Here is a 23,775-nt window from a genome sequence, read left to right as displayed (position 1 = left end):
GCACTCAGGGTTACTGGGGGGAGGGTGCGGCCGGGAGGGTTCAATTGTCCAGCAAGGGCAACACGGGTTAAGTGAAAGGTAGAGACAGGACCTCCACTACACCCCGGGACTCTCACCCCCGAGTAGTAGTGGAAGCCCTACCGCCCACTCCCACCCCCTACAACAGCAGACTGAGAGGCCGGTACGTACAGTGGTTTGAGCCATTCCAAAGCGGAGTCCGGAGCGGGGTGGAGTACGGACCCGGGGCGGGGAGCCCCTTCTCTGGGAGCAAACAGGCCCGGTTCTGGTTATAAAAATCCACCACTAGGAAGGGGTTAGGGGTGGGACCCCCCACTTCTACACTCTCGTACATCTTTCCCCTCGAAGGCAAGAGGTCCGAGATGGGAAGTCCTGCGCGCCGCCCCCGTCACTCAGCCGGCGGCGCCATCCCAGCAGAGCAACTGGGGGCGAGGAGACGTCCCCTCGCCCCGACTGGTGACCCGGGCAGGGGGCGCCCCCTGCCCTGAAGTCCCCGCGTCTAAGTCCGCTGGCCGCTCCGCCAGTCCCGGTGAAAAGCAGGGAAGTTGTGTGTGCTGGGAGCGGGGGGTCCGTCGGCTCCCCCAGGGGAGCCTGGCGGGGCCCAGGAACTCAGCGGCTTCACCTCGAGGGGACTCCCGTGTAGAGTCTCGTGGCGTCCGAGGCAGAGTACCGCGGCTCCCCAAGTCCGCAGGCCGGGGGCGGGATCAGCGCGGGGCGGGGGGTCAACGAGTACTTCCTCCTCCCCGCAGGGGATCCGGGACTTCTCCAGGGATTCTCCGTGGCAAGGATTCCGGGTGGGGGTGGGGATCCCGCGCGGTTCCGCCTCCGCCAGGCCAGGGGCAGCCGGCGACTCGCTCGGTCTCCGGTGGTGCGCGCCACGGCCCCCCAACCCTAGCTCTGCGTGCCCCCTCCCCTCCAGGTACCACCCCCTTTCCGCCGCCCCGCCCCGTCCAGGCACCGCCCCTGGCTTAACCCATTCCCGGCGGGTCCGGCTGCAGCGGGAGAAACGCAGGGAACCGAGAGGGAGAGGCGGCATGTGGACAGGCAAGTGGGGGCAGCCTGGGAAGGGGGAGGAGAGGAAAGGAGAAGGAAGGTGGAAAGGCTCCAGAGGAGGAGTACACAGAGTACAGAGGGAGGCCGAGTACAGGGAGAGGAGGGGGCTGCGAGGGGACAAGGACGGAAGAGGGGCGGGCGTCTTCCCTTGTACCAGTTCCGGCTCCCAGGCTCCCCCAAGGTTTGGTCAGTCCCTGGCCGAGCGAAGCCGTGGTGGAGGAGGTGGTGGGGCGGGGAAGAGGGGGGTGGTCCCGGTGTCCTCCCCTTAACACACACCCCCACCCAGGCCGGGCCTCATTTGCCTAATGCAATGCGGCTGAACTCTCGCTGAACTCGCCTGGCGGCGCCTCACCTCCGAGTGACCCACCCACCGCTGCCCGTGACATCACCCGCTCGCCAGCCCGCCCGTGGGGGCTCGCCCGCCAGCCCCCTGCCCGGCCGAACCGGGCCACCTCCCCCGGAGACGCGGAGAGCGGCGGCGGCAGGAGGCGTAGGGCCGGGGCGCGCGGGGCCAAGTGTTTGGCACCCGGGTGTGACATTGTGCAGCTCGGACGCTGTGTCGGAATGAGACACCGGCTTGTGTCATTGTCTGTGACATCACGTGTGACTCCGGCCGCCAGAACCCGACGCGGCAGCGCGGGTGCCGTTGGCACAAACACAGGCAGAGGGGGCTCTCCTCCCCACGCTCTGCGTGCTTCCGGCGAGCAAAGCCCCGCCCAAGGTGTCTCCCAGCTGGGGAACCAGTATCGGCCCCTGGTGCACTGTCCAGCTCTGGAGAGATAAGAGGAGGAGCTGGTGCCTTCCAGTTGACTACTTCATCCTAGAGGCCCTCGGGATGCACGTTTCACTGGAAGAAAGGCCTAGCTTGGGTAGGTCCCTAGAAAGGGGATACCCCTGGAGGAGGGGGTATCCTATTACCCCCACTCTCTAAAAGGAAGCATGGAAATATACATGCTACCCAAGGATATTCGTCTAGAAGAAGCCTGGCTCTTTATATATGTTGTCATTTTATCCTCACAGCAACTCCAAGAGATGTTTTACAAATAAAACAGGTCTCAGCAAGGCTATGTGGGTTGTCCAAGATCACATTGCTAATAATAAAGAGTAGAGCAGGCATTTGAACTTCCTGCTACCAAAGCCCATGTTCTTACCAAGCTAGGCCGATTCAAGGTATTTTTCTGAGCACCTTCTATGTGGACGCCCTGGGGAACCTGCCCTTGTAGACCTTAGGGAGCAACAGCCATTAAGCAAATAATCACTATACACACACACGATTGCAAACTGAGATAAATGGTATTATGCTCTGAAGAATTAACATAGGTACCTAATTTAGGTTTAACTAAATTAGGGAAGAACTCAAATAAAACAGACCTACCATAAGAGAAAGTTTATAAGTTAATCAGGCAAAGAGTAGAAAGGAGTGTAGTTCCAGTTAAAGGGCGAGTCTGTGCAAAGGCCCTGGGGTTACAGAAGTTGGTGAGTTCATTGAAGGAACTGGCAGAAGGCTAGAATGATGGAGCACAAAATTCAAAAGGAAAAGGTACACAAGACCAGGCTGGAGAGGTGGGCTCAGGCCAGACCAGGGGGGCTTATAGGCCTCAATAAGGCTTTTGGATTTTATCCTAAATGCAAGGAAAAGCCATAGAAAGGTTCCAAGCAAAGGAAAGTGTGAAAAGATTTTTCCAGCAGTTGTGTGAAGAATGGATTATAGGAGGGCAAGAGAGACCAGGTAAAAGCTACTGAGCAGTCCAGGCAGCAGACAAGGGTGGCTTGGCCTAGGAAACTGGAAGTGCTGATGGACAGAGGAAGGTGGATTCAATAGATATTTTAAAGGTACAAATAACGGGGGGTGGGGGGGTAAGGGGTATGGGAAAAGAGGTAGCAAAGAGACTTGTGTGTGACTTATGCATCAGTGAAGTTCCTGAGACTGCAAAGCAGAGAAGTCCATTGGGCTGCTGGACAGGTGGATGTGGGGCCCTGAAGTGCAGTCAGGGCTGCAGATGGAATGCTGGGGTCTGGGGGCAGGTATGCAAATCTTGACAGTGGATGAGACTAATGGGGAAGAGGACAGAGTGCTTCCATGCCCTCGGGATCTTTCAAATGATGGAGCAAGGCTCTGTGCTCACAGCTGCAAGGCGCTAAGGGACCTGAGACTCTGTCCCTGCCATCAAAGACCTTGTGGTCAGGAAAAGATGTCCCAAATGGTTACAGCTCACGGCAGGAACAGGGGAGAAGCAACTTCATGGTAGCGAGATGAGTGTTGTTAAAAAATAAATAAGGACCCACAGGCATTCTAAGTAGGGAGGCAGAGTGTGGCAAGGAAGGGGGAACATCTGTGAAGATTTCTGGGAAGAGGCGGCATTCAAGATGTTCCTTGAAGGATAGATAGGATTTCCGGAGCTGGAGAGGAGAAGCTAGGGCAAGAGGCCCGTTCTGGGCAACAGCAAGGTCATGGGGCAGGTCAGAGCAGAACACAGTGTCCTGGGGCAGTGGGAGAAGTGGGAAACAAGGAAGGCTCTGGCCCGCAGCTGGGGCTGGGGGGCCTCCAGTGGCAGCTGTCTGCAGGCCTGGGGCCCCATCCTGCTCAGCCTTATGCCGCCCTCAGCTCCTTCTCAGGGCTTTGCGTTTAGTAAGCCCTCAGCAGGTGTGGGCCGAACTGGCCCCCACTTGTGCCAGGCAGGGCCCCCTCCTGTCCCCAACCCCATCTGGAGGGGACAACAAACAGGAAATCATGAGGCCCAGTGCCAGGTGGACACTGGCTCCCAGTACAGAGTGGCGCCATCCCCCAAGACAGTGCCCAGCGCTACCCTGCCGCTCACTATCACAGCCTTGCTGGGTATGTGAAACTCACCAAGGACCTCAGCAGGAAGCGGGCGACCATGGCCTAACAGCAACTCGCCCAGCCAAGGACAGATTAGAAGTTTTGCTTTATTTTTTTATTTTTATTTATTTATTTGAGACAGAGTCTCGTTCTATCATCCAGGCTAGAGTGCAGTGGTGTGATCTCAGCCCACTGCAGCCTCCACCTCCCGGATTCAAGCAATTCTCATGCTTCAGCCTCCCAAGTAGCTGGGATTACAGGTGTGCACCAGCATGCCCAGCTAATTTTTGTATATTCTGTAGAGATGGGGTTTCGCTATGTTGCCAAGGCTGGTCTCGAACTCCTGAGGTCAAGCAATCCTCCCACCTCGGCCTCCCAAAGTGCTGGGATTATAGGCATGAGCCACCGTGCCCACCCTTTTTTTTTTGAGTCCAAATCTTGCTCTGTTACCCGGGCTGGAGTGCAATGGCGCGATCTCGGCTCACTACAACCTCCGCCTCTGGGTTCAAGTGATTCTCTTGCCTCAGCCTCCCGAGTAGCTGGGATTATAGGTGTGAGCCGCCGTGCCCAGCCAGAAGTCTTGCTTTAAGGAGGAGGAAACAGATTTGGAGAGAGTGTGACCTGCCCAAGGCCACACAGGAAGAACTGTCCTTTAAGACTCCTGCCCATGGAAGGCCCTTGGTCTGTGGGCTGGTTGAGGTTTCCAGCAACCCAGAAGTCAAAATGGGGAGGGGAGCACCTCTATTTCTGACAGCCAAAGGTTGAGTGGCCTCCAATCAACCCTGGGGGAGGCCCAATCCCTGGCTGTGCCCCAACTCCACAGAGGAGGAGGAGGAAGAAGGCACTGCCCCAAAATGACTTAGAGATGGAAACCACTTCCTCTTCCCACAGACACTACTCTCTCAAAGGGCAGGCAGGCCTGCACTGGTACAGCCCCATAAGCAACACATCCCTTGGCATGGAGTAGACACAATACCTCGGCCCTGACCTACCTAAAAGGAAGACGGGCGTCCTTCCCTGAGTCCCCTCCCCACGTCCATGCTGGCATCTTGTCCAGAGGGAACCTGTGCATTATCCTTGCTGGGAGATAAAAGGTGAGGGACCCCATTTTCATTAAAAACTCCATGTCATGTTCTTTTGTCTGACTTTACATTTTGGACTCCAAAAAAGGCATTGCTAGGCAGCACTCCCTCCGCCTGGGCTGTCCCTCCACCTGGGCTGTCCCTCCTATTGTCCAGGGAAAGAGTGGGAAGCAGGGAAGGAGGCAGTATGCACAGACTGCAACAGGGAGGAAGTGGCAGAGGATAGGAAGAAGGGAAGGACACAACCTCCTCCTTTCTGCCTTCTGCTGGGGCTCACCCAGACCCTCAGGCATTCCCCAGTCTCTAGGCACACGAAGCAAACATGCAACCACCCTTTTGGGGCTCCCATCCCCGGCTCCTCTGTTGATGGCTTGCAACTTCTTTGCCTCCATCCACAAATTGAAACAAATTAAGAATAAGAACTGTGGCTTTTACACTCTGTTCCTTCAGTGTCTGGAGATCAGAGGGAGGGTGCCCGCTGAGTTCTGCAAACTCCCGTGGGCTACAGCGGGCAGATTTGGGGGTGGGGATGGTGTGAACAGATTGTATCCACAGCTTCCAGGACAGGATGGAGATCTGGCCCAGGCCCCTTATCTTTCTTTCTCTCCAGCCTTCAGGATCCAAAACAGAGAGGAGGGGGTATGGCTTGGGCCTTCCCTACGCCCCCTACCGGGGAAAGGTAGGTTCTAAGGCAGAGAAAGGGCCTCCACAGTGGGGAAGGGGGTTTCAGTCAGCACTAAGCCCCACCCCCCACACTTCCCACACCCAAGAGTGTGCCCCACAATCCCCTCTCAAAGCTGCCTATCTAGATGGTGGAAAACAGCCCAGCTTTACAATCCTACAGTCATGATTCTGCAGTACTTTAACCTCCCCCAGCACTGTGTCCTCTGTGTAAGTGGGGATAATGTCCCTCTTCCAGGATTGCAGGGATTAAAATTTGTAAAACACAGACAAAGCCCCTGACACACAGTAGGTGCTCTATAGATGTTAGCATCCCATTCTCTCCAGCTCCCACCTACAAAGGGTCTGGGTCCCGGCCAGGCACAGTGGCTGATGCCTGTAATCCCAGCACTTTAGGAGGCCGAGGCAGGCGGATCACAAGGTCAAGAGATTGAGACCATCCTGGCCAACCAACATGGTGAAACCCCGCCTCTACTAAAAATACAAAAATTAGCTGGGCGTAGTGGCACACACCTGTAGTCCCAGCTACTTGGGAGGCTGAGGCAGGAGAATCGCTTGAACCTGGGAGGCAAAGGTTGCAGTGAACCGAGATCGAGCCACTGCACTCCAGCCCAGGTGACAGAATGAGACTCCATCTCAAAAACAAAACAAAGAAACAACAACAACAAGCCAGGCGCGGTGGCTCACGCCTGTAATCCCAGCACTTTGGAGGCCAAGGCAGGCGGATTGGGAGGTCAGGAGATCGGGACCATCCTGGTTAACATGGTGAAACCCCATCTCTACTAAAAATACAAAAAATTAGCCGGGCATGGTGGCGGGCTCCTGTAGTTGCAGCTACTTGGGAGGCTGAGGCAGGAGAATGGCATGAAACCGGAGGCGGAGCTTGCAGTGAGCCGAGATCGTGCCACTGCACTCCACCCTGGGCAACAGAGTGAGACTCCGTCTCAAAAAAAAAAAAAAAATTAAACAACAACAACAACAAAAATAAACAAAGGGCCTGGGTCCCATGGCACCAGGTCACATGCAAGGCACAGAGCTAGGGGTATTAGTCGATGATCTTGCCTAATTCACAGCCCTCTGAGGTAGGTTCTGGTAATATTCCTGTTTTACAGATGAAGAAACACGCTCAGGCCAGGCACGGTGGCTCACGCCTGTAGTCCCAGCACTTTGGGAGGTCAAGGAAGGCAGATCCCTTGAGCTCAGGAATTTGGGACCAGCTTAGGCAAATAGGCCACATTTTGAGGCCCTGTCTCAAAAAAAAAAAAAAAAAGGCCAGGCACGATGGCTGATGCCTGTAATCCCAGCACTTTGGGAGGCCAAGGCAGGCGGATCACCTGAGGTCAGGAGTTTGAGACCAGCCTGGCCAATATGGTGAAACCCCGTCTCTACTAAAAATACAAAAAAATTAGTCCAGCGTAGTGGCGGGCGCCTGTAATCCCAGCTACTCAGGAGGCTGTGGCAAGAGGATCGCTTGAACCTGGGAGGCGGAGGGTTTCAGTGAGCTGAGAGATTGCGCCACTGTACTCCAGCCTGGGCAACAGAGCAGGACTCCATCTCAAAACAAACAAACAACAACAACAACAAAGAAACATGCTCAGAGAGGTTATCAGCAAGTCGTACGTGACATAAATGTCCAAGTTGTTGTTGTTTTTGAGACAGGGTCTTGCTCTGTCACCCACCAGGCTGGAGTGTAGTGGTATGATCATAACTCACTGCAGCCTCAACCTCTCAGGCTCCTGCGATCCTCCCACCTCAGCCTCCCGAGTAGCTGAGACTACAGGCACGCGCTACCACACCTGGCTAATTTCTTCTCTTTGGTAGAGGCAGGGTCTCACTATGTTGTCCAGGCTTGTCTCAAATTCCTGGGCTCAAGTCCCTACCTCGGCCTCCGAAAGTGCTGGGATTACAGGCACACGCCACTGCACACAGCCAGTGTCTTAAGTTTTATTTTATTATCTTTTTTTTCGGAGACAGAGGCTCGCTCTGTCCCCCAGGCTGGAGTGCAGTGGCATGATCTCGGTTTACTGCAACCTCTGCCTCCTGGGTTCAAGCGATTATCTAGCCTCAGCCTCCCGAGTAGCTGGGATTACAGACACTAGCCACCTCGCCCAGCTAATTTTTGTATTTTTAGTAGAGATGGGGTTTCACCATGTTGGCCAGGCTGGTCTCAAACTCCTAACCTCAGGTCATCCGCCCGCCTTGGCCTCCCAAAGTGCTAGGATTACAGGCATGAGTCACCACGCCCAGCCCAGTGTCCAAGTTTTAAGCTCAGCACTAAATGCCTACTCCACAGCCCCCAGTCAGACCCCTTTGCCCATGGAATTCCCAGGGTGAACAAAAAGGGCAGATCAGTTCTCCCCTCCGGCCAAGAAAGGTTAAGAACCCAAACCAAAGACCACTCCTCTTTAAACACTCTGTGCCCTAAGTCACGCCCCCTCCCAGCCCCAACACCAACACACAGGCTGACTCTCCCTCCTCAGCTCTGGATTTAATTCTCCCAAAACACACTCAGCTCTCTAACCCTCTCACCCAATACACACAAGTCATTAATCCCCTTCCCAACACACACCCAACCGTGACCCCACCCCCAAAACACACACAGCCCTGACCCGTAGTGCACACAGAATCCCAAACCTCCACAGTAAACACCAGTCTTCAGAGACCAAGCCCCAGGGGCCAGTTTAGGGGGTGGGGAGAATCGCTGGACCATCTCTAGGGCTCCCACGCTGGCTGTAGCATGACAAATACACAGCCCTCCCCACAGTGACCTGGAGAGAATTTCTACTGGTCCCACAGGCTACTAAGTCTCCGAAGGGCACACCCAGGCCACCTAATGTGCTGCCTCCTCCCCACCTGGGGAAAGGGATGAGGGGGAGGAGGGACCCAACACCTTTGTTTGGTGGGGAATGGGAGGAGGAAGCCTCATCAGCAAGAATTCCTACAAAAAGGGTGTGGGCGGACTGGGGCATACCACTGCTCCTGCAGGAATGGAGGACCATGGATTGCCACCTCTCCTGGGAACTGCCTCACCCTCAGCACCAGCCCTAAGGCCAGGCGAGCAGGAAAGGCTAAACTGCCTCCATCTCTGAGGACAGGCATGTGATAATTTTATCTGCCACGCTTTCCTACCCAGAGCTCAGGAGCTCTGTCCACCAGGCAGCCCTGGCTCTGCAGAAGGAGGGAGATGCCAGGCTCCCTCAGACCCATGGCCACACCTTGTCCCAGAGAAGAGGAAGGTCAGCGAGAAGCTCAGAAGCTAAGGGTCTGGGCAGGGAGAGAAGTTGTTGTTGTTTACTAGGGAGAGGGGAGGGGCAGGGAAACCAAAAGGCTCACAGAGGGAGGGGGCAGGAAGGGGCATTGCCTAACCTGGGTGGAGAAAGCCGAAGAAGGCTACACTTGCCTGAAATGTGGGCACCCCACCCACATTTGGGGAGAAGGTTACCAGGATGGGAAGCCTTCCCCACCCACCTCTAAGAAAGAGGAAGAAGCTTGCAACATTGAGGGGAGGGGAGGGCAAAGCATTTGCTCCCTCTGGCCAGGATGGACAAGGATGGGGCCAGGCCCCAGCCCCCACCTCCAACCCTCCAATGAGCCCAGGCTCCAGATGGACAGAGTGTCTGGGAACTCTGTTGCCGTCACCTGGGTTAAGACAAGTTGTCCACAGGCACCAGGTCGCAGGTCCCCAACTCCTCCTCCCTCAAAAATCCTACCCTGAGCTGGGTGCAGTGGTACATGCCCGTATCTCCAGCACTTTGGGAGGCCAAGACAGGAGGACTGCTTGAGCTCAGGAGTTTGAGACCAGCCTGGGCAACATGGTAAGACCTTGTCTCTATGAAAAAATCAAAAAATCAGCCTGGTGTGGTGGCATGCACCTGTAGTCCCAGCTACTCAAGAGGCTGAGGCAGGAGGATGCCGTGAGCCCAAGAGTTCAAGCCTGCAGTGAGCTATGATCATGCCACTGCACTCCAGCCTGGGAGACAGAATGAGACCCTATGAGAAAAAAAAAAAGAAAGCAAGCCAGGCACAGTGGCTCATGCCTGTAATCCCAACACTTTGGGAGGCTGAGGCGGGCAGATGACTTGAGGCCAGGAGTCCAAGACTGGCCTGGCCAACATGGCAAAACCCCATCTCTACTAAAAATCAAAAAAAATTAGCTAGGTATGGTGACACGCACCTGTAATCACAGCTACTTGGGATGAGGCCTGAGAATCGCTGGGAGGCAGAGACTGCATTAAGCCAAGATGGTGCCACTGCACTCCAGCCTGGGCGGCAGAGGAAGATCCTGTCTTAAAACATAAAAATGGCCAGGCGCGTTGGCTCATGCCTATAATCCTAGCACTTTGGGAGGCCGAGGCGGGCGGATCATGAGGTCAGGAGTTCAAGACCACCCTGGCCAATATGGAGAAACCCCGTCTCTCCTAAAAATACCAAAAGTAGCTGGGCATGGTGGCGTACGCCTGTAGTCCCAGCTACTTGGGAGGCCGAAGTGGGAGAGCTGCTTGATCCCGGAAGGTGGAAGTTGCAGTGAGCCGAGATCACACCACTGCACTCCAGCCTCGGTGACAGAGCAAGACTCTGTCTCAAAAAAATAAATAAATAAATAAAAATAAAACCCTACCCTGTCAGGAAGCAGACACTCTTCTAGTTCCAGTGATCCAAGTCCAGAATATAAATCACAGTCCTTTTAAATGCAGTGAATATTCTACAAAGATACACCAACGCATTCCCTAGTAGCCTCAAACCCCAGAGGCTGGCCTCTCCCCATCACTAACACAGACTATAGGACCAGACCAGAATCAGAGTCCCCAGACTCCATCCATCCCACACTCCTATATGAGGTGGAGAGAAGAGACAGCAGAAACAGAAGACGAAGGTTTGATAAGGGGTGGCAGGAGAAACTGAGGCAGCACCTGCCTGCCCCCTGGCCCCAGGGCATAAAGGGTGGGGAACATAAAGAAACATAGACATAAAGTCCCTGCTCCTGGTGGCTGGTGGAGCCTGGGAGGGAGGGGGCCACAGCTAAGCCAGAGGAGGCGATCTAGGAAGCAGTGGTGGTGGTGGGCACCCAGCCAGTGCGGGCAGTGAGGCGCCCAGCCAGGGCCTGCCCCAGGGACAAAGAGACTCCCTGGCTCCGGGGAGAGAGCGCTGCCCCCACACTGAGAAGGGGGCACTGACCCAGCCCAGCCAGGCACATAGGGCAGTGGTGCCAGGCAGCTTGCCAGCAGCCGTGAGAGGGGTGGTGGGTGCCCAGGGCAGGGTGTGCAGTCCCTGCTGGCCAGGAGAGGTGGGGACACGTTTCCCAGGTCAGCAGCTGACTGGCCAGCCAGCCAGCAGCCGATGGCCCATTCTGCTGCTTCCACCCCCTCCCGTCCCAGGCCAGGCCCCAGCTCCCTCCTCCCCCCAGCCCTGGCCTGGCGCCCAGCTGGGCCCTGGGGGCCAGAGTTACTGTAAGCGGCCTGGCAGGCCCCAGCCCTGGACTCTGCCAGCTGGCCAGAGCTGCCGCCACCTCCCACTACCTGGCTCGGCCAGCCGGCGAAGGGTACTGAGACCCCTGCCCAGCCAACGAGTGACCTCCATGGCAGAGGGTGGAGGCAGAGAAAACACAGGCTCTGCCAAGACCATGCATGCGTCCGAGGCCAGAGTCCAGGCCAAGTGTCCCCTCCTGGGACACTCACCCTATCCACCCAGCTAGACCGTGGGCCCCTCCCTCTCATCCTCCCCACAAAGGGAAGCACATCCTAGCATGGCCGGGGGTGGAGCTGGCAGGGGGAGAGGTGGGGTTCCAGCCAGCCTTCCTCGGTCTGCTCCTTCAAGCCCTTTCCCTCAGAGGCACTGAGTGGGGGTGGGGCGTAGGTGGTGTGCTGCTCTCACTCTAGGTAGAGCTGCCATTTCCATCAAATGTCAAGAGGTTTGTTTACCCACCTCCAGCCTGTGTGTCCAGTCCTTGGCGCTATTTATAAGGCCCCAACAGCAGAGCACAGAAGAGGGGTGCGAGAGTCACTGCAGGCCCGAACAGCATGGTTTCATCTCCCCCTCTGCCACCCCCAACTTCAAACACAACCACCATGATCAGCCTAGAGGCCATAGGGCTTTCATTTTTAAGACCTCAAATGATGGTCACCCCAACTGGAGAAGACCTTGCCGCTCACCGTGCCTTCCACTCACAGCAGAACAGATGTGCCCAGAGCCCAAGCTCTGAGGCCTGCCACCCTCCACAGTCCCCTCCCACCCCACCCCCAACACCCAGACTTACTGGCTGGGGATGGTGTGCTATATCCACTAACTGGAAGCTGGTGCTGGAGAGTGGTCAGAGCGCCTGGCGGGGAGAGTCCACCCAGCATAGGGGGGAAGAAGAAGGCGTAGGGAGGCACCGGGTACCCATTGAGGTGCCCGCCCCCAGGTGTCGGGCAGGAGCTGCTGTTGCTGGCCATGCCAAGCGGCCACAGTCAGAAGGGAGGCAGACAGTCTAGCAGGGGGCTCTGGTGGGCTTCAGACCACCCCTCCTCGGGGCATGGGGCCTGGGCCCAGATGGGGTTTGGGTGGTCAGCCCACCCACCCTGTCCTGGAGCTGCTGTCCAAAGAGGGCAGGCTAATCTCAGTCTCCTGGAGCCCCCACCCTAGCTGGGGGCCAGGCGGGTTGGGGGATGTCTCAAGAGCCGGTCCTTTGGTCAAGCAGTTCTGTGAGCTGGCACTTTTCCTGGGAAGGTCCAGAGCTGGCCTTCAGGGCACCAAAAAGGATGCCACTCCTAGATGGGCCCCAGCTAGGTGGCTGAGGGGGCCATGTCCTGTGATGCTGCAGAAAAAAGAAAGACAGGTGAGTGGGCACTGAAGAACAGGCACACAGGCATTCCCCATGGAGCTCCCCAACCTGGGCTGCCGGAGATTCTCCCATGGCACCCAGCTGAGCAGACAGCTGGCACCATGCCTGGCTGGCAGAGATGACCTGGAAGCAGGGCCCAGACACCGCTGGGGGTGGCAGATAGCACAGCCAGGCTGGGGAGACAGGGATAGAGCCCAGAGCCTTGGAGGGCCTCTCACCCACAATCCTGAGGGGAAAGGGTCCACAGTGCCACCTCAAGGGATCACTGCAGCAGAAGCGGGCAGCTGGCCCTCCTTCCCCCAGTGAGGGTTACCTGAGGTCAAGATGCAGAGAACGTGTGCTGGGGGGGAAGAGGGAGGGGGAGGAAAAGCCGCTTCCCTAAAGCATTGGCACTTCTCAGAAAAATGACTCCTAAGCCAGGGGGCCCCTCTTACACCACTTCCCCCCCAGATCCAAGCCCCAGCACCCCAGACGGGTTTGTCCCACAGGCCCTGGGAGGAGGCCCATTTACATACACACTAATAGGAAAATGGGAACCAAGGACTCCTAGGTATCACCTCCAATGCTTAACAGCATGGATGGTCCAGGGGTAGGCGATGTGTAGGAGGGCAAGGACTGCCCAGGAAGCCTCCTACCCCCAGGCAATGAAGGAGAGATTGATCTCAAGGTTCACCCACATACTTCTGTCTGCAAAAGCAAAACACATGAAGTGGGGTGGGAGGTGGGCAGAAGATGAAAGGCCAGATGCCCCCTTCACCAGTGTGAATACAGATCCACACCCTGTTTGAACAGCTGGCACCAGAGAATATGCACAGATAATACCATGGGGTAGAGACAGAGACAGAGATGAACCCAGAGATTCCATAACACAGTGAGACAGATAGGCAGCAACAAGAGCAAAGACAGAGAACACGAAGAACATATCCATACAAGGACAAGAGGATGTTTCAAATCCATTTTGGGTACAGGTTATACATAAATACATATGCATGTATTTATATATGAAAAATACATATATGAAAGACAAAAGAAAAGAGACAGACAAAAAGAAACATGGCCAATCAAAAGCACAATGAGGCTGGGGGCGGTGGCTCACGCCTGTAATCCCACCACTTTGGGAGGCTGAGGCAGGTAGATCACCTAAGTCAGGAGTTCAAGACCAGCCTGGCCAACATGGCAAAATCCTGTCTCTACTAAAAATACGAAAGACAGCCGGGTGCGGTGGCTCACACCTATAATCCCAACACTTTGGGAGGCTGAGGCAGGTGGATCACCTGAGGTCAAGAGTTTGAGACCAGCCTGACCAACATGGTGAAACCCCATCTCTACTAAAAAATACAAAAATCTACTAAAAAATTAGCTGGGCATGGTGGCAGGTGCCTGTAATCCCAGCTACTTGGGAGGCTGAGGCAGGAGAATCGCTTGAACCAGGGAGGTGGAGGTTGCAGTGAGCTGAGATCACACCATTGCACTCCAGTATGGGTAACAGAGCAAGACTACGTCTCAAAAAAAAAAAAAAAAAAAAAAAAACACAAATACAAAAGTTATCCAGGCGTGGTGGCACATGCCTGTAATCCCAGCTACTCAGGAGGCTGATGCACGAGAATTGCTTGAACCTGGGAGACAGTGAGCCAAGATTGCGCCACTGCACTTCAGCCTGGGCAACAGAGTGAGACTCCATCTCAAAAAAAAAAAAAGCACAATGAGATACCACTTCATACCCACTAGGCTAGCTCTAATAAGAAAGACAGATAATAACAAGTACTGGCGAGGATGTGGAGAAACTGGAATCCTCATATATTGCTGGTGGGAATGTAAAATAGAATAGCTGTTTTGGAAAACAGGTTGGCAGTTCCTCAAAAGGTTAAACACAGCGGTAGCATATGACCCAGCAATTCTACTCCTAGGTATCTACCCAAGAGATATGACAACGTAAGTCCACAGAAAGACTATAAGTGAACATTCACAGCAGCGTTATTCCTAATAGTCAAAAAGTGGAACCAACCCAAAAGTCCTTCAACTGACGAATAAATAAAATGTTGTATGTCCCTACAATGGAATGTTATTCTGCCAAAAAAAGAATGAAGTACTGATACTACGATATGGATATTCCTTGAAAACATTATACCAGTTACAAAGACCATATATTGTAGGATTCCATTTATATGAAATATCCAGGATAGGCACATTTATAGAGACAGAAAGCAGACTTGTGGTTACCAGGAGCTGGGGTGTGGATTTGAGGAAGATGGGAAGTGACTGTTGCTGGGTATGGGGGCTCTTTTTAGGGTGATGAAAATGTTCTAAAATTGATTGTGGTGGTAGTTGCACAACTCTGAATATACTAAAACCACTGAATTGTACACTTTAATGGGTAAATTTTATGGTATGTGAATTATATCTCAATAAAGCTGTTTTAAAAAGAAGAGGAAAGAAAGAAAAGAAATGGCCACAGAGACTCAAAATAAGGACTGTCCCTTTCCAACACCCCCTATACCTTGCCACTCCACCCCAAGCTCAGGCTACACTAGGTTCCAAGCTCTGAACTCCAGACTCTAGCCTCAAACCTGGAGTCCAGGGGACAAGCACATGGCCAGCATTTGGTTGAAGACCAGGCCTGGGAAGGGGGAGTTCCTGCCAAGGCCACGGTGGAAGAGGCCAGGAATTCTGGCCCAGCTGAGCCAGCCAGCCTGTGTGGAACTGAGGGAGAGAGGGTGGGAGGGGACAGGTACTGGGCTAGGGAGGGAAGGCTGCCCCAGGAGTAAAATCTGGACCATGATTTTTACTGTTACTCATTATGACAATCACAGGGCCTCTCTCCTCACTCCTGAATAAAGAGCCCCCTTCCTACCCGAGGTCCCTGCCAATTCCCTCCTAGGCTGAGAGGGCTGATGTCAGAGGAACAGGGGCCCCACCCACTGGACCAGCTGCCGCCCTGGCCCCCTCCCAACTCCTGTGGGGCCCCACACAACGGGAACTGGAGCTAGGGGAGCCATGCAAGGGAAGAAGAGGCTGGCGGAACCTCATCAGTTCCTACGGTTGGACCCTCACACACAAATACACATACAAACTCATGCATGCAGGTCTACAGAAAACATCTGGGTGGGCAAGAGCACGCCTGCAGCCCCAGCCTGTGTGTGTGAGGAGAGGGAACCTGGAGATACCATCTCTCCACACCTGGGCTCCACCACACAATGAACACAGCTCAGAAACTGCATGCATGGGCCCCAGTACACAGCTCCCCAAAGACACAACCACAGCCCCACAGTCTCCCAAACTATACATTCTCCGGACCTCACACAGCCAGGGTGGCCCTTGTACCTGCTGCTTCTGCCAGAAGATGCTCTGAGGTCCTCCCTGTGGGCCCAGCCCATGCACTGGGTCCACAAACACTCAGGTGAATTCACATCCACAGAGGCCTGCCTCTCTCAAGGTGAGGCCCAAGGGGCAGCTAACCCAAAGTGAGGCCTCCGTAACCCAGGCTGAGGCCCAGAAAGCCATCACTCCAGACCCCAGGCATCCTGACCCAGCCTTTGGGGGTTGGGAGGCCAGTTTTCTCAGTCCAGCCTGGACCCTCTGGAACCCACCCTTGCTCCCAGAGAAGAGAAAACCACAGCCACCTCAACTCTGCCCCGGAGGAGTTTGAAATTGAATCAAACTTCAATCCCCACTGCCCCCACCTCACCCCCAGCCCACCACCCACACACACTACAGGGCAAGGCTGGAAGGCCTCCCCAGACCCCTATCAGAGCCTCCAAAAAGCCTAACCCAGCTCTGCCTGCAAATTTCAGTGCAAATTTACTCAGCTCCCTGGGGAGGGCCTTGAGCCGCAGGAGGGGCTAAAGGTCACAGAAATAGGCCAAGGGCCAGAAAGACCAGAGAACAGGGATGGGCAAGGGCAGGGATGACCAGGGTGGGCCTGAAAGGGCACAGACTCTGCCTCAGAAGGTCCATCAGAAGCTATGACCCTCAGAGAGACACCTGAGCCCCAGCCCCCTACACCCCAGGGGTGGAGAAGTCCTCGGCAGAGAATCGAAACCAGTACCAAAGAGAGGGAAAACAAACTACCCACATCCAACCTCCACCCTATGCCAGCCACCTCCACTGCCCACGGGCACCCTCCCCTGAGAGAGAGAAAACCACAGGCCCATACCTCCAATATACCGAGCCTAGCCTAAGCACAGCAGAAAAAGGGGTAGGGGGCTGGAGCACCTGCAACCAGCCCCACACCCCTGCCCACTGGAGCTGCTCTCACCCTCAGAAGGTGCCAGGATCCCTTCCCCAGCATCAGCGTCCCTGGCTGCCCACGCGTTACACCCCAGAGTCACACACCTAGAGAAAAAGGTGAGAGCTTTCTGAGCCACGAAGATGCGAGAAAGAACCAGAAGTCGGAAGGGTCAAATCTCAGCTCTGCCACTCTGGGTGACCTTACGCAAGTCACTTAACCTCTCTAAGCATCTGTTTACTCGCCTGTGAACTGCCTACCTCAACAACGAGCTGTGCGATTTCAGACAGGAAGTCCTGGAAAGCACCCAGACCAGAGCTTGGCACAGGGGAGGCCCGGGCAACTGGAGCCCTCCATCCCCACGCCTCTTGCCACCACCTTGGTGCCCCTCAGCAGTCGGCCTGCTTTCCCTTGCCTCACCCCACCCAGGGCAACATCTGTTGACAGGGCCGGGAGGGAGAATTAGCCATTTCCCAGGGTCTGCTTCCCTCAGACGGAGGAGAGGGATGTGGGGAAAGGGATATTCGGGGTGTGGGTGGAGGCCTGACCACAATCCATTCCCAAATTCCCTTCTTTCATTTCACAAACCAAAAAAGGGAAACCTTTGGATTTAGGGAGGGGAGAAGGGGAAGAGAAATAGACCGTTTCCTCCCGTATACTCAAGACAGAAGAGCAGGGGACCCCAAACCCAGCCGGGCCTGGCCCCAACCTCCCTTCCTCATTCACTCTCTCTGTTGTCCAGTCTCCCCCAAAACAATGGTTCCCAAGAAACAGAGGTCAGGTAGTCTCAGAGGGGCTGAGAGAAGGGGAAAAGGATTGGGGAGCTTAAAAGAAGGGGAGACTGGGGGTTTCCTAAGCATTCTAGACAGTGAATCATATGCAAATGACACCCAGAGCTCAAGCTCAACTTGGGCAGCAGGGACTCTAGCCCTGGCAGAAACAAAGCCCTGCCGCCTTTGGACCCCTATCCCACCAGGAGCTGGCCAAGCAAGGCAGAACAGAGTAGATTCAAAACTCGAACCATTTACAAACTTTCCAGGAAAACACACTCCCATACATACAAAGCCACAACCTCTCCCCTCCCCAGCGCCCCTCATATCTGCAGACAGGGGTTGGGGAGCAGCAATGACTACTCCCCGCTTTTTCAAGGGTCCCCTCTGGCCAAGGCTCTCACCCCTCTCCTCCCTGGCAAGCCTACAATCCGGCCACTCGGGTCCTCTGTTTCCTGTCTGTTCACCAGGGTCTGGGCTGCAGGAAGCCAAGTTAGCCCAGCCTCTTTTTTTTTATTTATTTATTTATTTATTTATTTATTTTTTATTTGTTTTTGAGATGGAGTCTCACCCTGTCACCCAGGCTGGAGTGCAATGGTGCAATCTTGGCTCACTGCAACCTCAGCCTCCCGGGTTCAAGCGATTCTCCTGCCTCATCCTCCCGAGTAGCTGGGGTTACAGGCACCTGCCACCACGCCCAGCTAATTTTTGTATTTTTAGTAGAGACGGGGTTTCACCATGTTCGCCAGGCTGGTCTCAAACTCCTGATATTGTGATCTGCTCGCCTCGGCCTCCCAAAGTGCTGGGATTACAGGCATGAGCCACCATGCCCGGCCAGCCCAGCCTCATTTTAAAAGAGGCTACCCTAGGAGGGCTGGAAAAGGATCACCTGAGGGTGGCTGGGATAGCTGGAGGGTGCCTCTTCCCCACCAACCCCACAGAACCCCAGGCCAGCCTTGCTAGAGCTAGGACTGGTTTGAAAATCTGCCCTAGTCGGTGCAGGACATAAGCATGTCCTCTTGGGAGTCAGGGGAAGGAGGAAGCCTAGTGTCTCACTTCCGGGTGCTACCACTGCCCATTGCCTCAAGACACAGTGCCTTGTCCCAAAAGAATAGGTCCAATGTCTCCACAGCTTGTACTCCACTCAGCCCAGGGTTTTTCCCCAGCTACACAGAGCTGCAGGACCCCCACACACCATAATCTCACCAGTGACTGGATACCAGGCAGAAAGGGTGACTGGACAACCCAAGCTCGCGGCAGTCCAGGTTCTAGGAGGAGGAAGTGGGGGTCTCTGCTGGTCAGGGCTGTGCTCCCAACTCCTCCATCCCCAGATCCCCCGGGGGACATGCTCAGGACCTCTGAAGCCCAGGGTGTCTGAGAGGTCCACCTAGAACCAGAACTGAAGCCTCCCTACTCCAAGCAGCGAGTAGGTGAAAGGGCAGGGGGTAATTCAGGCCTCAAGAGAGGGACCAACCCACAGGGAAGGAAAAAAAAAAAATGGGAAGAGGAAGAGATGAGCCTACTGAGGCCGCAGCCAGACCACAGAAATGTGTGGACCATACACAGGCAGCTCTGTTGGGTGAGGGACCAAAGGTGCACAGACAAAAAGGGACCCCCTAGCTTGGAAACCACCGACCTCACATCCAGCCTGGCACGGGGCTTTCCCCACCCTCACCTTGGCAGCTGTCCCCCTCACCACTACCTCCCCTCTATGCTACCAAGCAGGAAGCGCAGCTCTCTCACAATGAGGGGACAGCTGACAGCGATACAGGCAGGGCCAGGGTGGGGAGATAGGCTGCAGCAGCCCTCACCCCTCCCCTCAGCTCAGCCCAACCCTGCATATGCCATATTCTGAGTCCCAGGGCAAACTGCCAGCAGGACTAGATGGTACCAGCCCCCTCTCAGCATCCCACCCTGGGGACCCACGCTGCAGGGAATCCAGGAATACACCCCCCGCCCAAGTCCTGCCTCAGGATATCCTTTTGGCTCTGACCCCAGACCAGGCCTGAGTCAGACTGTGCCCTGCCCCATACCCCCGCTCCGACCCATTGACCCCCCCCAGCAACTTCCTACTCCACACCCGCCTACTCAGTTAGGGCTAGAACTAGGGGGAATCTCTTTCCCTCACCATCCCCAGCTGAACAGGGAAGCCCACAGGGGGGTAGGGATAATAGGTCACAGAGCCCCATGGCCTTCCCCTTAGAGAAGAGGGCCTGCCGGAAAAGGGAGAAGCAGGTGCAGGTTGTGTGTGCAGGGGAAGGCATAGTCTGCAGAGCCCCCACCTCCCCAGCCCCAAACACATGCAACCAGGGACGCTGCCCCACAGCCCCTTGACACTCCAGCCTGGAGTCCAGGAAGCCTCAGAAACTCCCTGGGGAAGGTGGTTTCCATCAGAACACAGGATGGGAGCAGGCTCCAGAACTGTATATGAGGACAGATAGGGAGCACAGAGGTTCCCTGAATGGGCATCTCTATGAGCGAGAGGAACCCCGGCCAGTGGGGACAAGGGCTGCAAAATCAGTCAGACTCACAAAGTCACAGCCACAGTCAGGCACAGCCAGATGCGGTCACAGTCTCCCCAGCACTCAGTCTGAGTAGGTGGCAGTGACTCCTCCCCACAGACAGAAGTCTGGGGGGTCCTGGAGAATCTGGGGCATCAGAGACCACACACACTCAGCCTGAAAGGACCCCCTAGTCAAGTCCCCCAAGTACCCCCCCAGCCTGGTAGGGAGGGGTAGCTCCTTCCCCACAAGAACCAGGGGTAGTGCCCACGGCAGACATCACCATGGCAACCAACAACAAACATCCCAGGAACCACAGTGGGACAGGAAGTGACAGCCACGTGACAGGAAGACATTTTTTTTCTTAGTGTTGGGGGGGTGATGAAGATTGTTTGCAGCCCCTGGGGAATCAGCTGTCCCCCAGGTTTCTCCTACCTGGAGCTGGAGGGAAGGGAGACCACTAGGAAGGGGGCCAACCCCCACCTTGCTCTGCACAATGGGTCACAGGACTGACAGGGCTCTCCCTCCCTGCCTGCCACTCATGGGTCCCCCCCTTAACCCCCCTCTTTTCCACTTCCTGCCGTGACTGGAGATCAGAGAACTCCCCACCGCAGCTTCCCCTTCTCAAGTCTCGATTCCTGGGCTGAAGGTTTCACTGTGGGGCGAGGGACAGAGGGAAGGAGGGCTGAGGACCTGCGGTAGGACCCAGGGGACAGAGGCTCTGGGGGGAGGGCCAGGATAAAACCACTCCAAGGTAGGTGTGTACACACAGACACACAGTGAGTGGGTCACGGTGACACTGCCTGCAGGGTACAGTGACACATGGAGACTGCCTGACCTCAAGTAACTCTGTGGGGAGAGGGAACAGCCAGAGGACCCAGCCCCGGCGTGCCCCACTCTTGCCCTGTCCTGAGCCTCCAGGTTCATCTCCGGCATCTACTGGCCTCCAGGCAAGCAAGGTCCCAACTGTGCCTAGCCCCTGCCACCTCTCCCCTGCCACCTCTCCCCTGCCTTTTGTGCTGAGGAATCCCCCTCACTGCTCCAAGGTGCCCGCCCAGACGAGGGCACCTTGGCTGAAGGTGGGGGAATGGAACCTCCCTCCACCCCCCTCCCCTTCTCTGCAGATGTCCCAGACTATATTTAGCTCAAACCGGGCGGCCAGCCAGACCCAGACTCCCCACTGGCCCAGAGCTGAGCTCCCAGTTTTTAGGCAATTAAAACATTAACAGAGAACCACCCCCATCTACACACCCCCACACCCCCAGCCCTGCCAGGGCAGCACAGCTCTGAAAACTTGAAGGAGGGCAGCCCAGCTCTGCAGCCAGGGATGGGGGTGGGGCTCATCAGGCAGGACAGGGGCATCATCCATAAGATCAGGTTGACACTTGGAGTGGCGAAGGGGAAGTCTTTCCTTGTTCCGGCAGAAGGGAAAGGCATATCCAGCTGGGGGGGTGGAGTTGACTAGCTGCAGAAATTACACCTGTCATTCTGCAGCCCCCTCCCTAGCAAGCTCCAGTTATAGGGCTGGGGTTGGCAACAGGTGCGGGCCAGCCTGGCAGCAGCCTAATCCCCCCAACGGCTCCCCAGGCTGACAGTGGTGCCTGGAGGTCCAGCAGGGGCCCTTTGGGGCAGGATGTTAAGTAGAAGGAGATGTCACTGGCCAGAGGGGTGGACAGCCCATGGCCTTTCCATAAGAGCTGGCCCCTGGCCCTCATGATGTGTGCTGGAGGGTCTAGGGAAGCCAGGGAAAATGTAGTTCCATAGCACCTATTTCATTTCCCCATGATGCCAGGTGGGCGGGCTAGAGTGTGGGAGGTCTGTCTGCCTGCCTCTTCCTCCTCCTCCTCCTCTCCAAATTCCAGGAACAGGCAAGGGAGGCTCCAGTTGTGGGGAGAGAGGGAGAGCAAGCAGGCGGTCCCAGCTAGCGGGGAGTGAGGGGAGGGCGGGACTGGAGCGGGAGGCAAGATCCAGACGAAGCAAGAGACACCCACACCCGAGACACCCACACCCGAGCCAGACTGGGGACAGACACACCAACGCTGACACATTCTCACACTAGGCCAGGTCCCCACATGCTGCCCACCCTGCGGGGACACCCAGACACCCTCAGCCAATCCTGCCAATTCCGAGAATACTCCCTGGACACACACGGAGATCCAGGCCCTGCCCCCCACCGCGCATCCCCCCACAAACCGTGTGGGCTCCAGACAGCAGCCAGAGGGTGGAGAGGGGAGTAGAGGGAGGAAAGACAGCAGGCGTCAGAGAGAATGTTCAGCCAAAGCCCTGGGAGCCGGGGTATCAGTTGCCATACTCCTTTCCCAAAACCCAGTAAGTCAAGACAACCCTGGTCATCTTGCCAGGGGCCCTGCCAGCTTCCCACACTCCCAAAACTACCGACACAAGATGGGTGTGGGTACTGAGCAAGCAGAGATTACCCCGCTTATTTGTCGCAGGGACAGGATTACCATCCCCAGACGCCTATCACCCCAGATCCCAGGCAGTGCTCCCAAATATTAATAGACCCCACAGAGGTCAAAACATACCTACCCCTCCAGCCTAGCCTAAGTCCTGTCCTGCCCATGCTTCCAAAAGGACTGGAAACTGGGCATTGGGGTTTGTATTTTGGGACAGGCCGCACCCTCACATCACACGCTTCTGAGGACCATCCCACCTGAGACTGGAGTCTGAGCAAGGAGTGGCCTGGGAGGAAAGGTCCCAGAGGGCAGAGTCAGCTTCCAAGACTAAATGGTTTAGGGGAAGGGGCACTCATTAGCTGGGGTCTGGGTGAATGTCCCCAAAACAGACCTGAGGGGCCACTCAGACAATGTCCTCTCCCCCATACTTAGACGGGGTGGCAGGAACCACGTCATGGCATGTGTGGGTGACTGTGCCCAGCGGGGGAGGCACATGGGCGATCAGGATGGGGCTGCCCACAGCTGGCTTCCTGCCAGGCTGCCTCAAGGTTGGGAGTAGAAAGGGGACTAAAAAGGTGTCCCAGGGTGGCAGCTGGGGCATTTAGGGTCAGACTGAAGGGATAGAGATTTAGGGGCTATAGGAAGGAGGAGGTGGCCAGGATTAAGCCATTTCAACCCCAGGATCTTCTCAGAACTGCCACTGCGTCTGTGCCACCGTCGCCAGTCTGATGGTGAAACCCCTGCAGTGACACCTCATATACACTCAATCACACCCTCAAAATCCTTGCAAATCCAAGATCCTCAGCTCCCAAGAGCCTACTCCAGTCTGACCCTCCTGACCTCTCTTTCAGGACACCACATGGTCCAGACTCCCAGGCAGTACTGATGTCCCAGCTCCCTCCAGCATACCATCTTTCACAGCCACAAACTCCCTGACTCCACAACCACCCCCTCTTATTCCTCCAGGAAGAAGCATCATACAACCAACTCCAAATATTTTTTCTCTTGTTCCTTCCCCCAGCCTCATCTCCACCCGCCCCCCCGCCCCCTCCAGGGGAAGCCCCAAGGCTCCAAGCCACCCCCACTCCAACCTGGGGCTTCCCCGGCACAGCCTCTTCATAGAGCCCTGTAGGAGAGTTTGGGGCCTGAGGTCCAATTTCCTAGGAAGACCTGGAAGGTCCTTGCAGAACCACTTCCCCCAAAACAATCTTGCCCTATGAAGACTGCAACCAGGGAAGGGTATAAGAGACATCCCAGAATGTCCTGGCCAGGAAACTGAGGAGGGGGAGTGTCAGGGGCAGAAGTGATCCTTGGGGTAAGCAGCAGGGGGTGGCGAGGTCGGGGGGTGTTCTCAGAAACAATCCTTTCCAAGAATATCTACATACACATA

The 23,775-nt window shown here is 55.8% G+C and overlaps 1 protein-coding gene across 5 annotated transcripts in view; it reads right to left on the bottom strand.

Moving 5' to 3' along the window:
• Positions 1-23,775, bottom strand: part of RARA (retinoic acid receptor alpha) — a 48,609-nt gene that overhangs the window by 14,581 nt on the left and 10,253 nt on the right. For 2 of the 5 annotated variants that reach the window (XM_024234701.3, XM_024234700.3), the window contains exon 2: positions 11,909-12,448. In XM_024234701.3, the coding sequence (XP_024090469.1) occupies positions 11,909-12,086 (178 nt within the window). In that variant the 5' untranslated portion in view covers positions 12,087-12,448. Of the gene's footprint in view, positions 1-189; positions 957-11,908; positions 12,449-16,960; positions 17,099-20,001; positions 20,251-23,775 lie in introns of those variants that run through there. The other 3 variants (XM_054546305.2, XM_063718203.1, XM_024234702.3) reach the window with 3 other exon arrangements.

Source organism: Pongo abelii, chromosome 19 (genome assembly GCF_028885655.2).
Source record: "Pongo abelii isolate AG06213 chromosome 19, NHGRI_mPonAbe1-v2.0_pri, whole genome shotgun sequence".
NCBI lineage: Eukaryota > Metazoa > Chordata > Mammalia > Primates > Hominidae > Pongo > Pongo abelii.
This window is presented reverse-complemented; position numbering and strand designations above follow the sequence as displayed.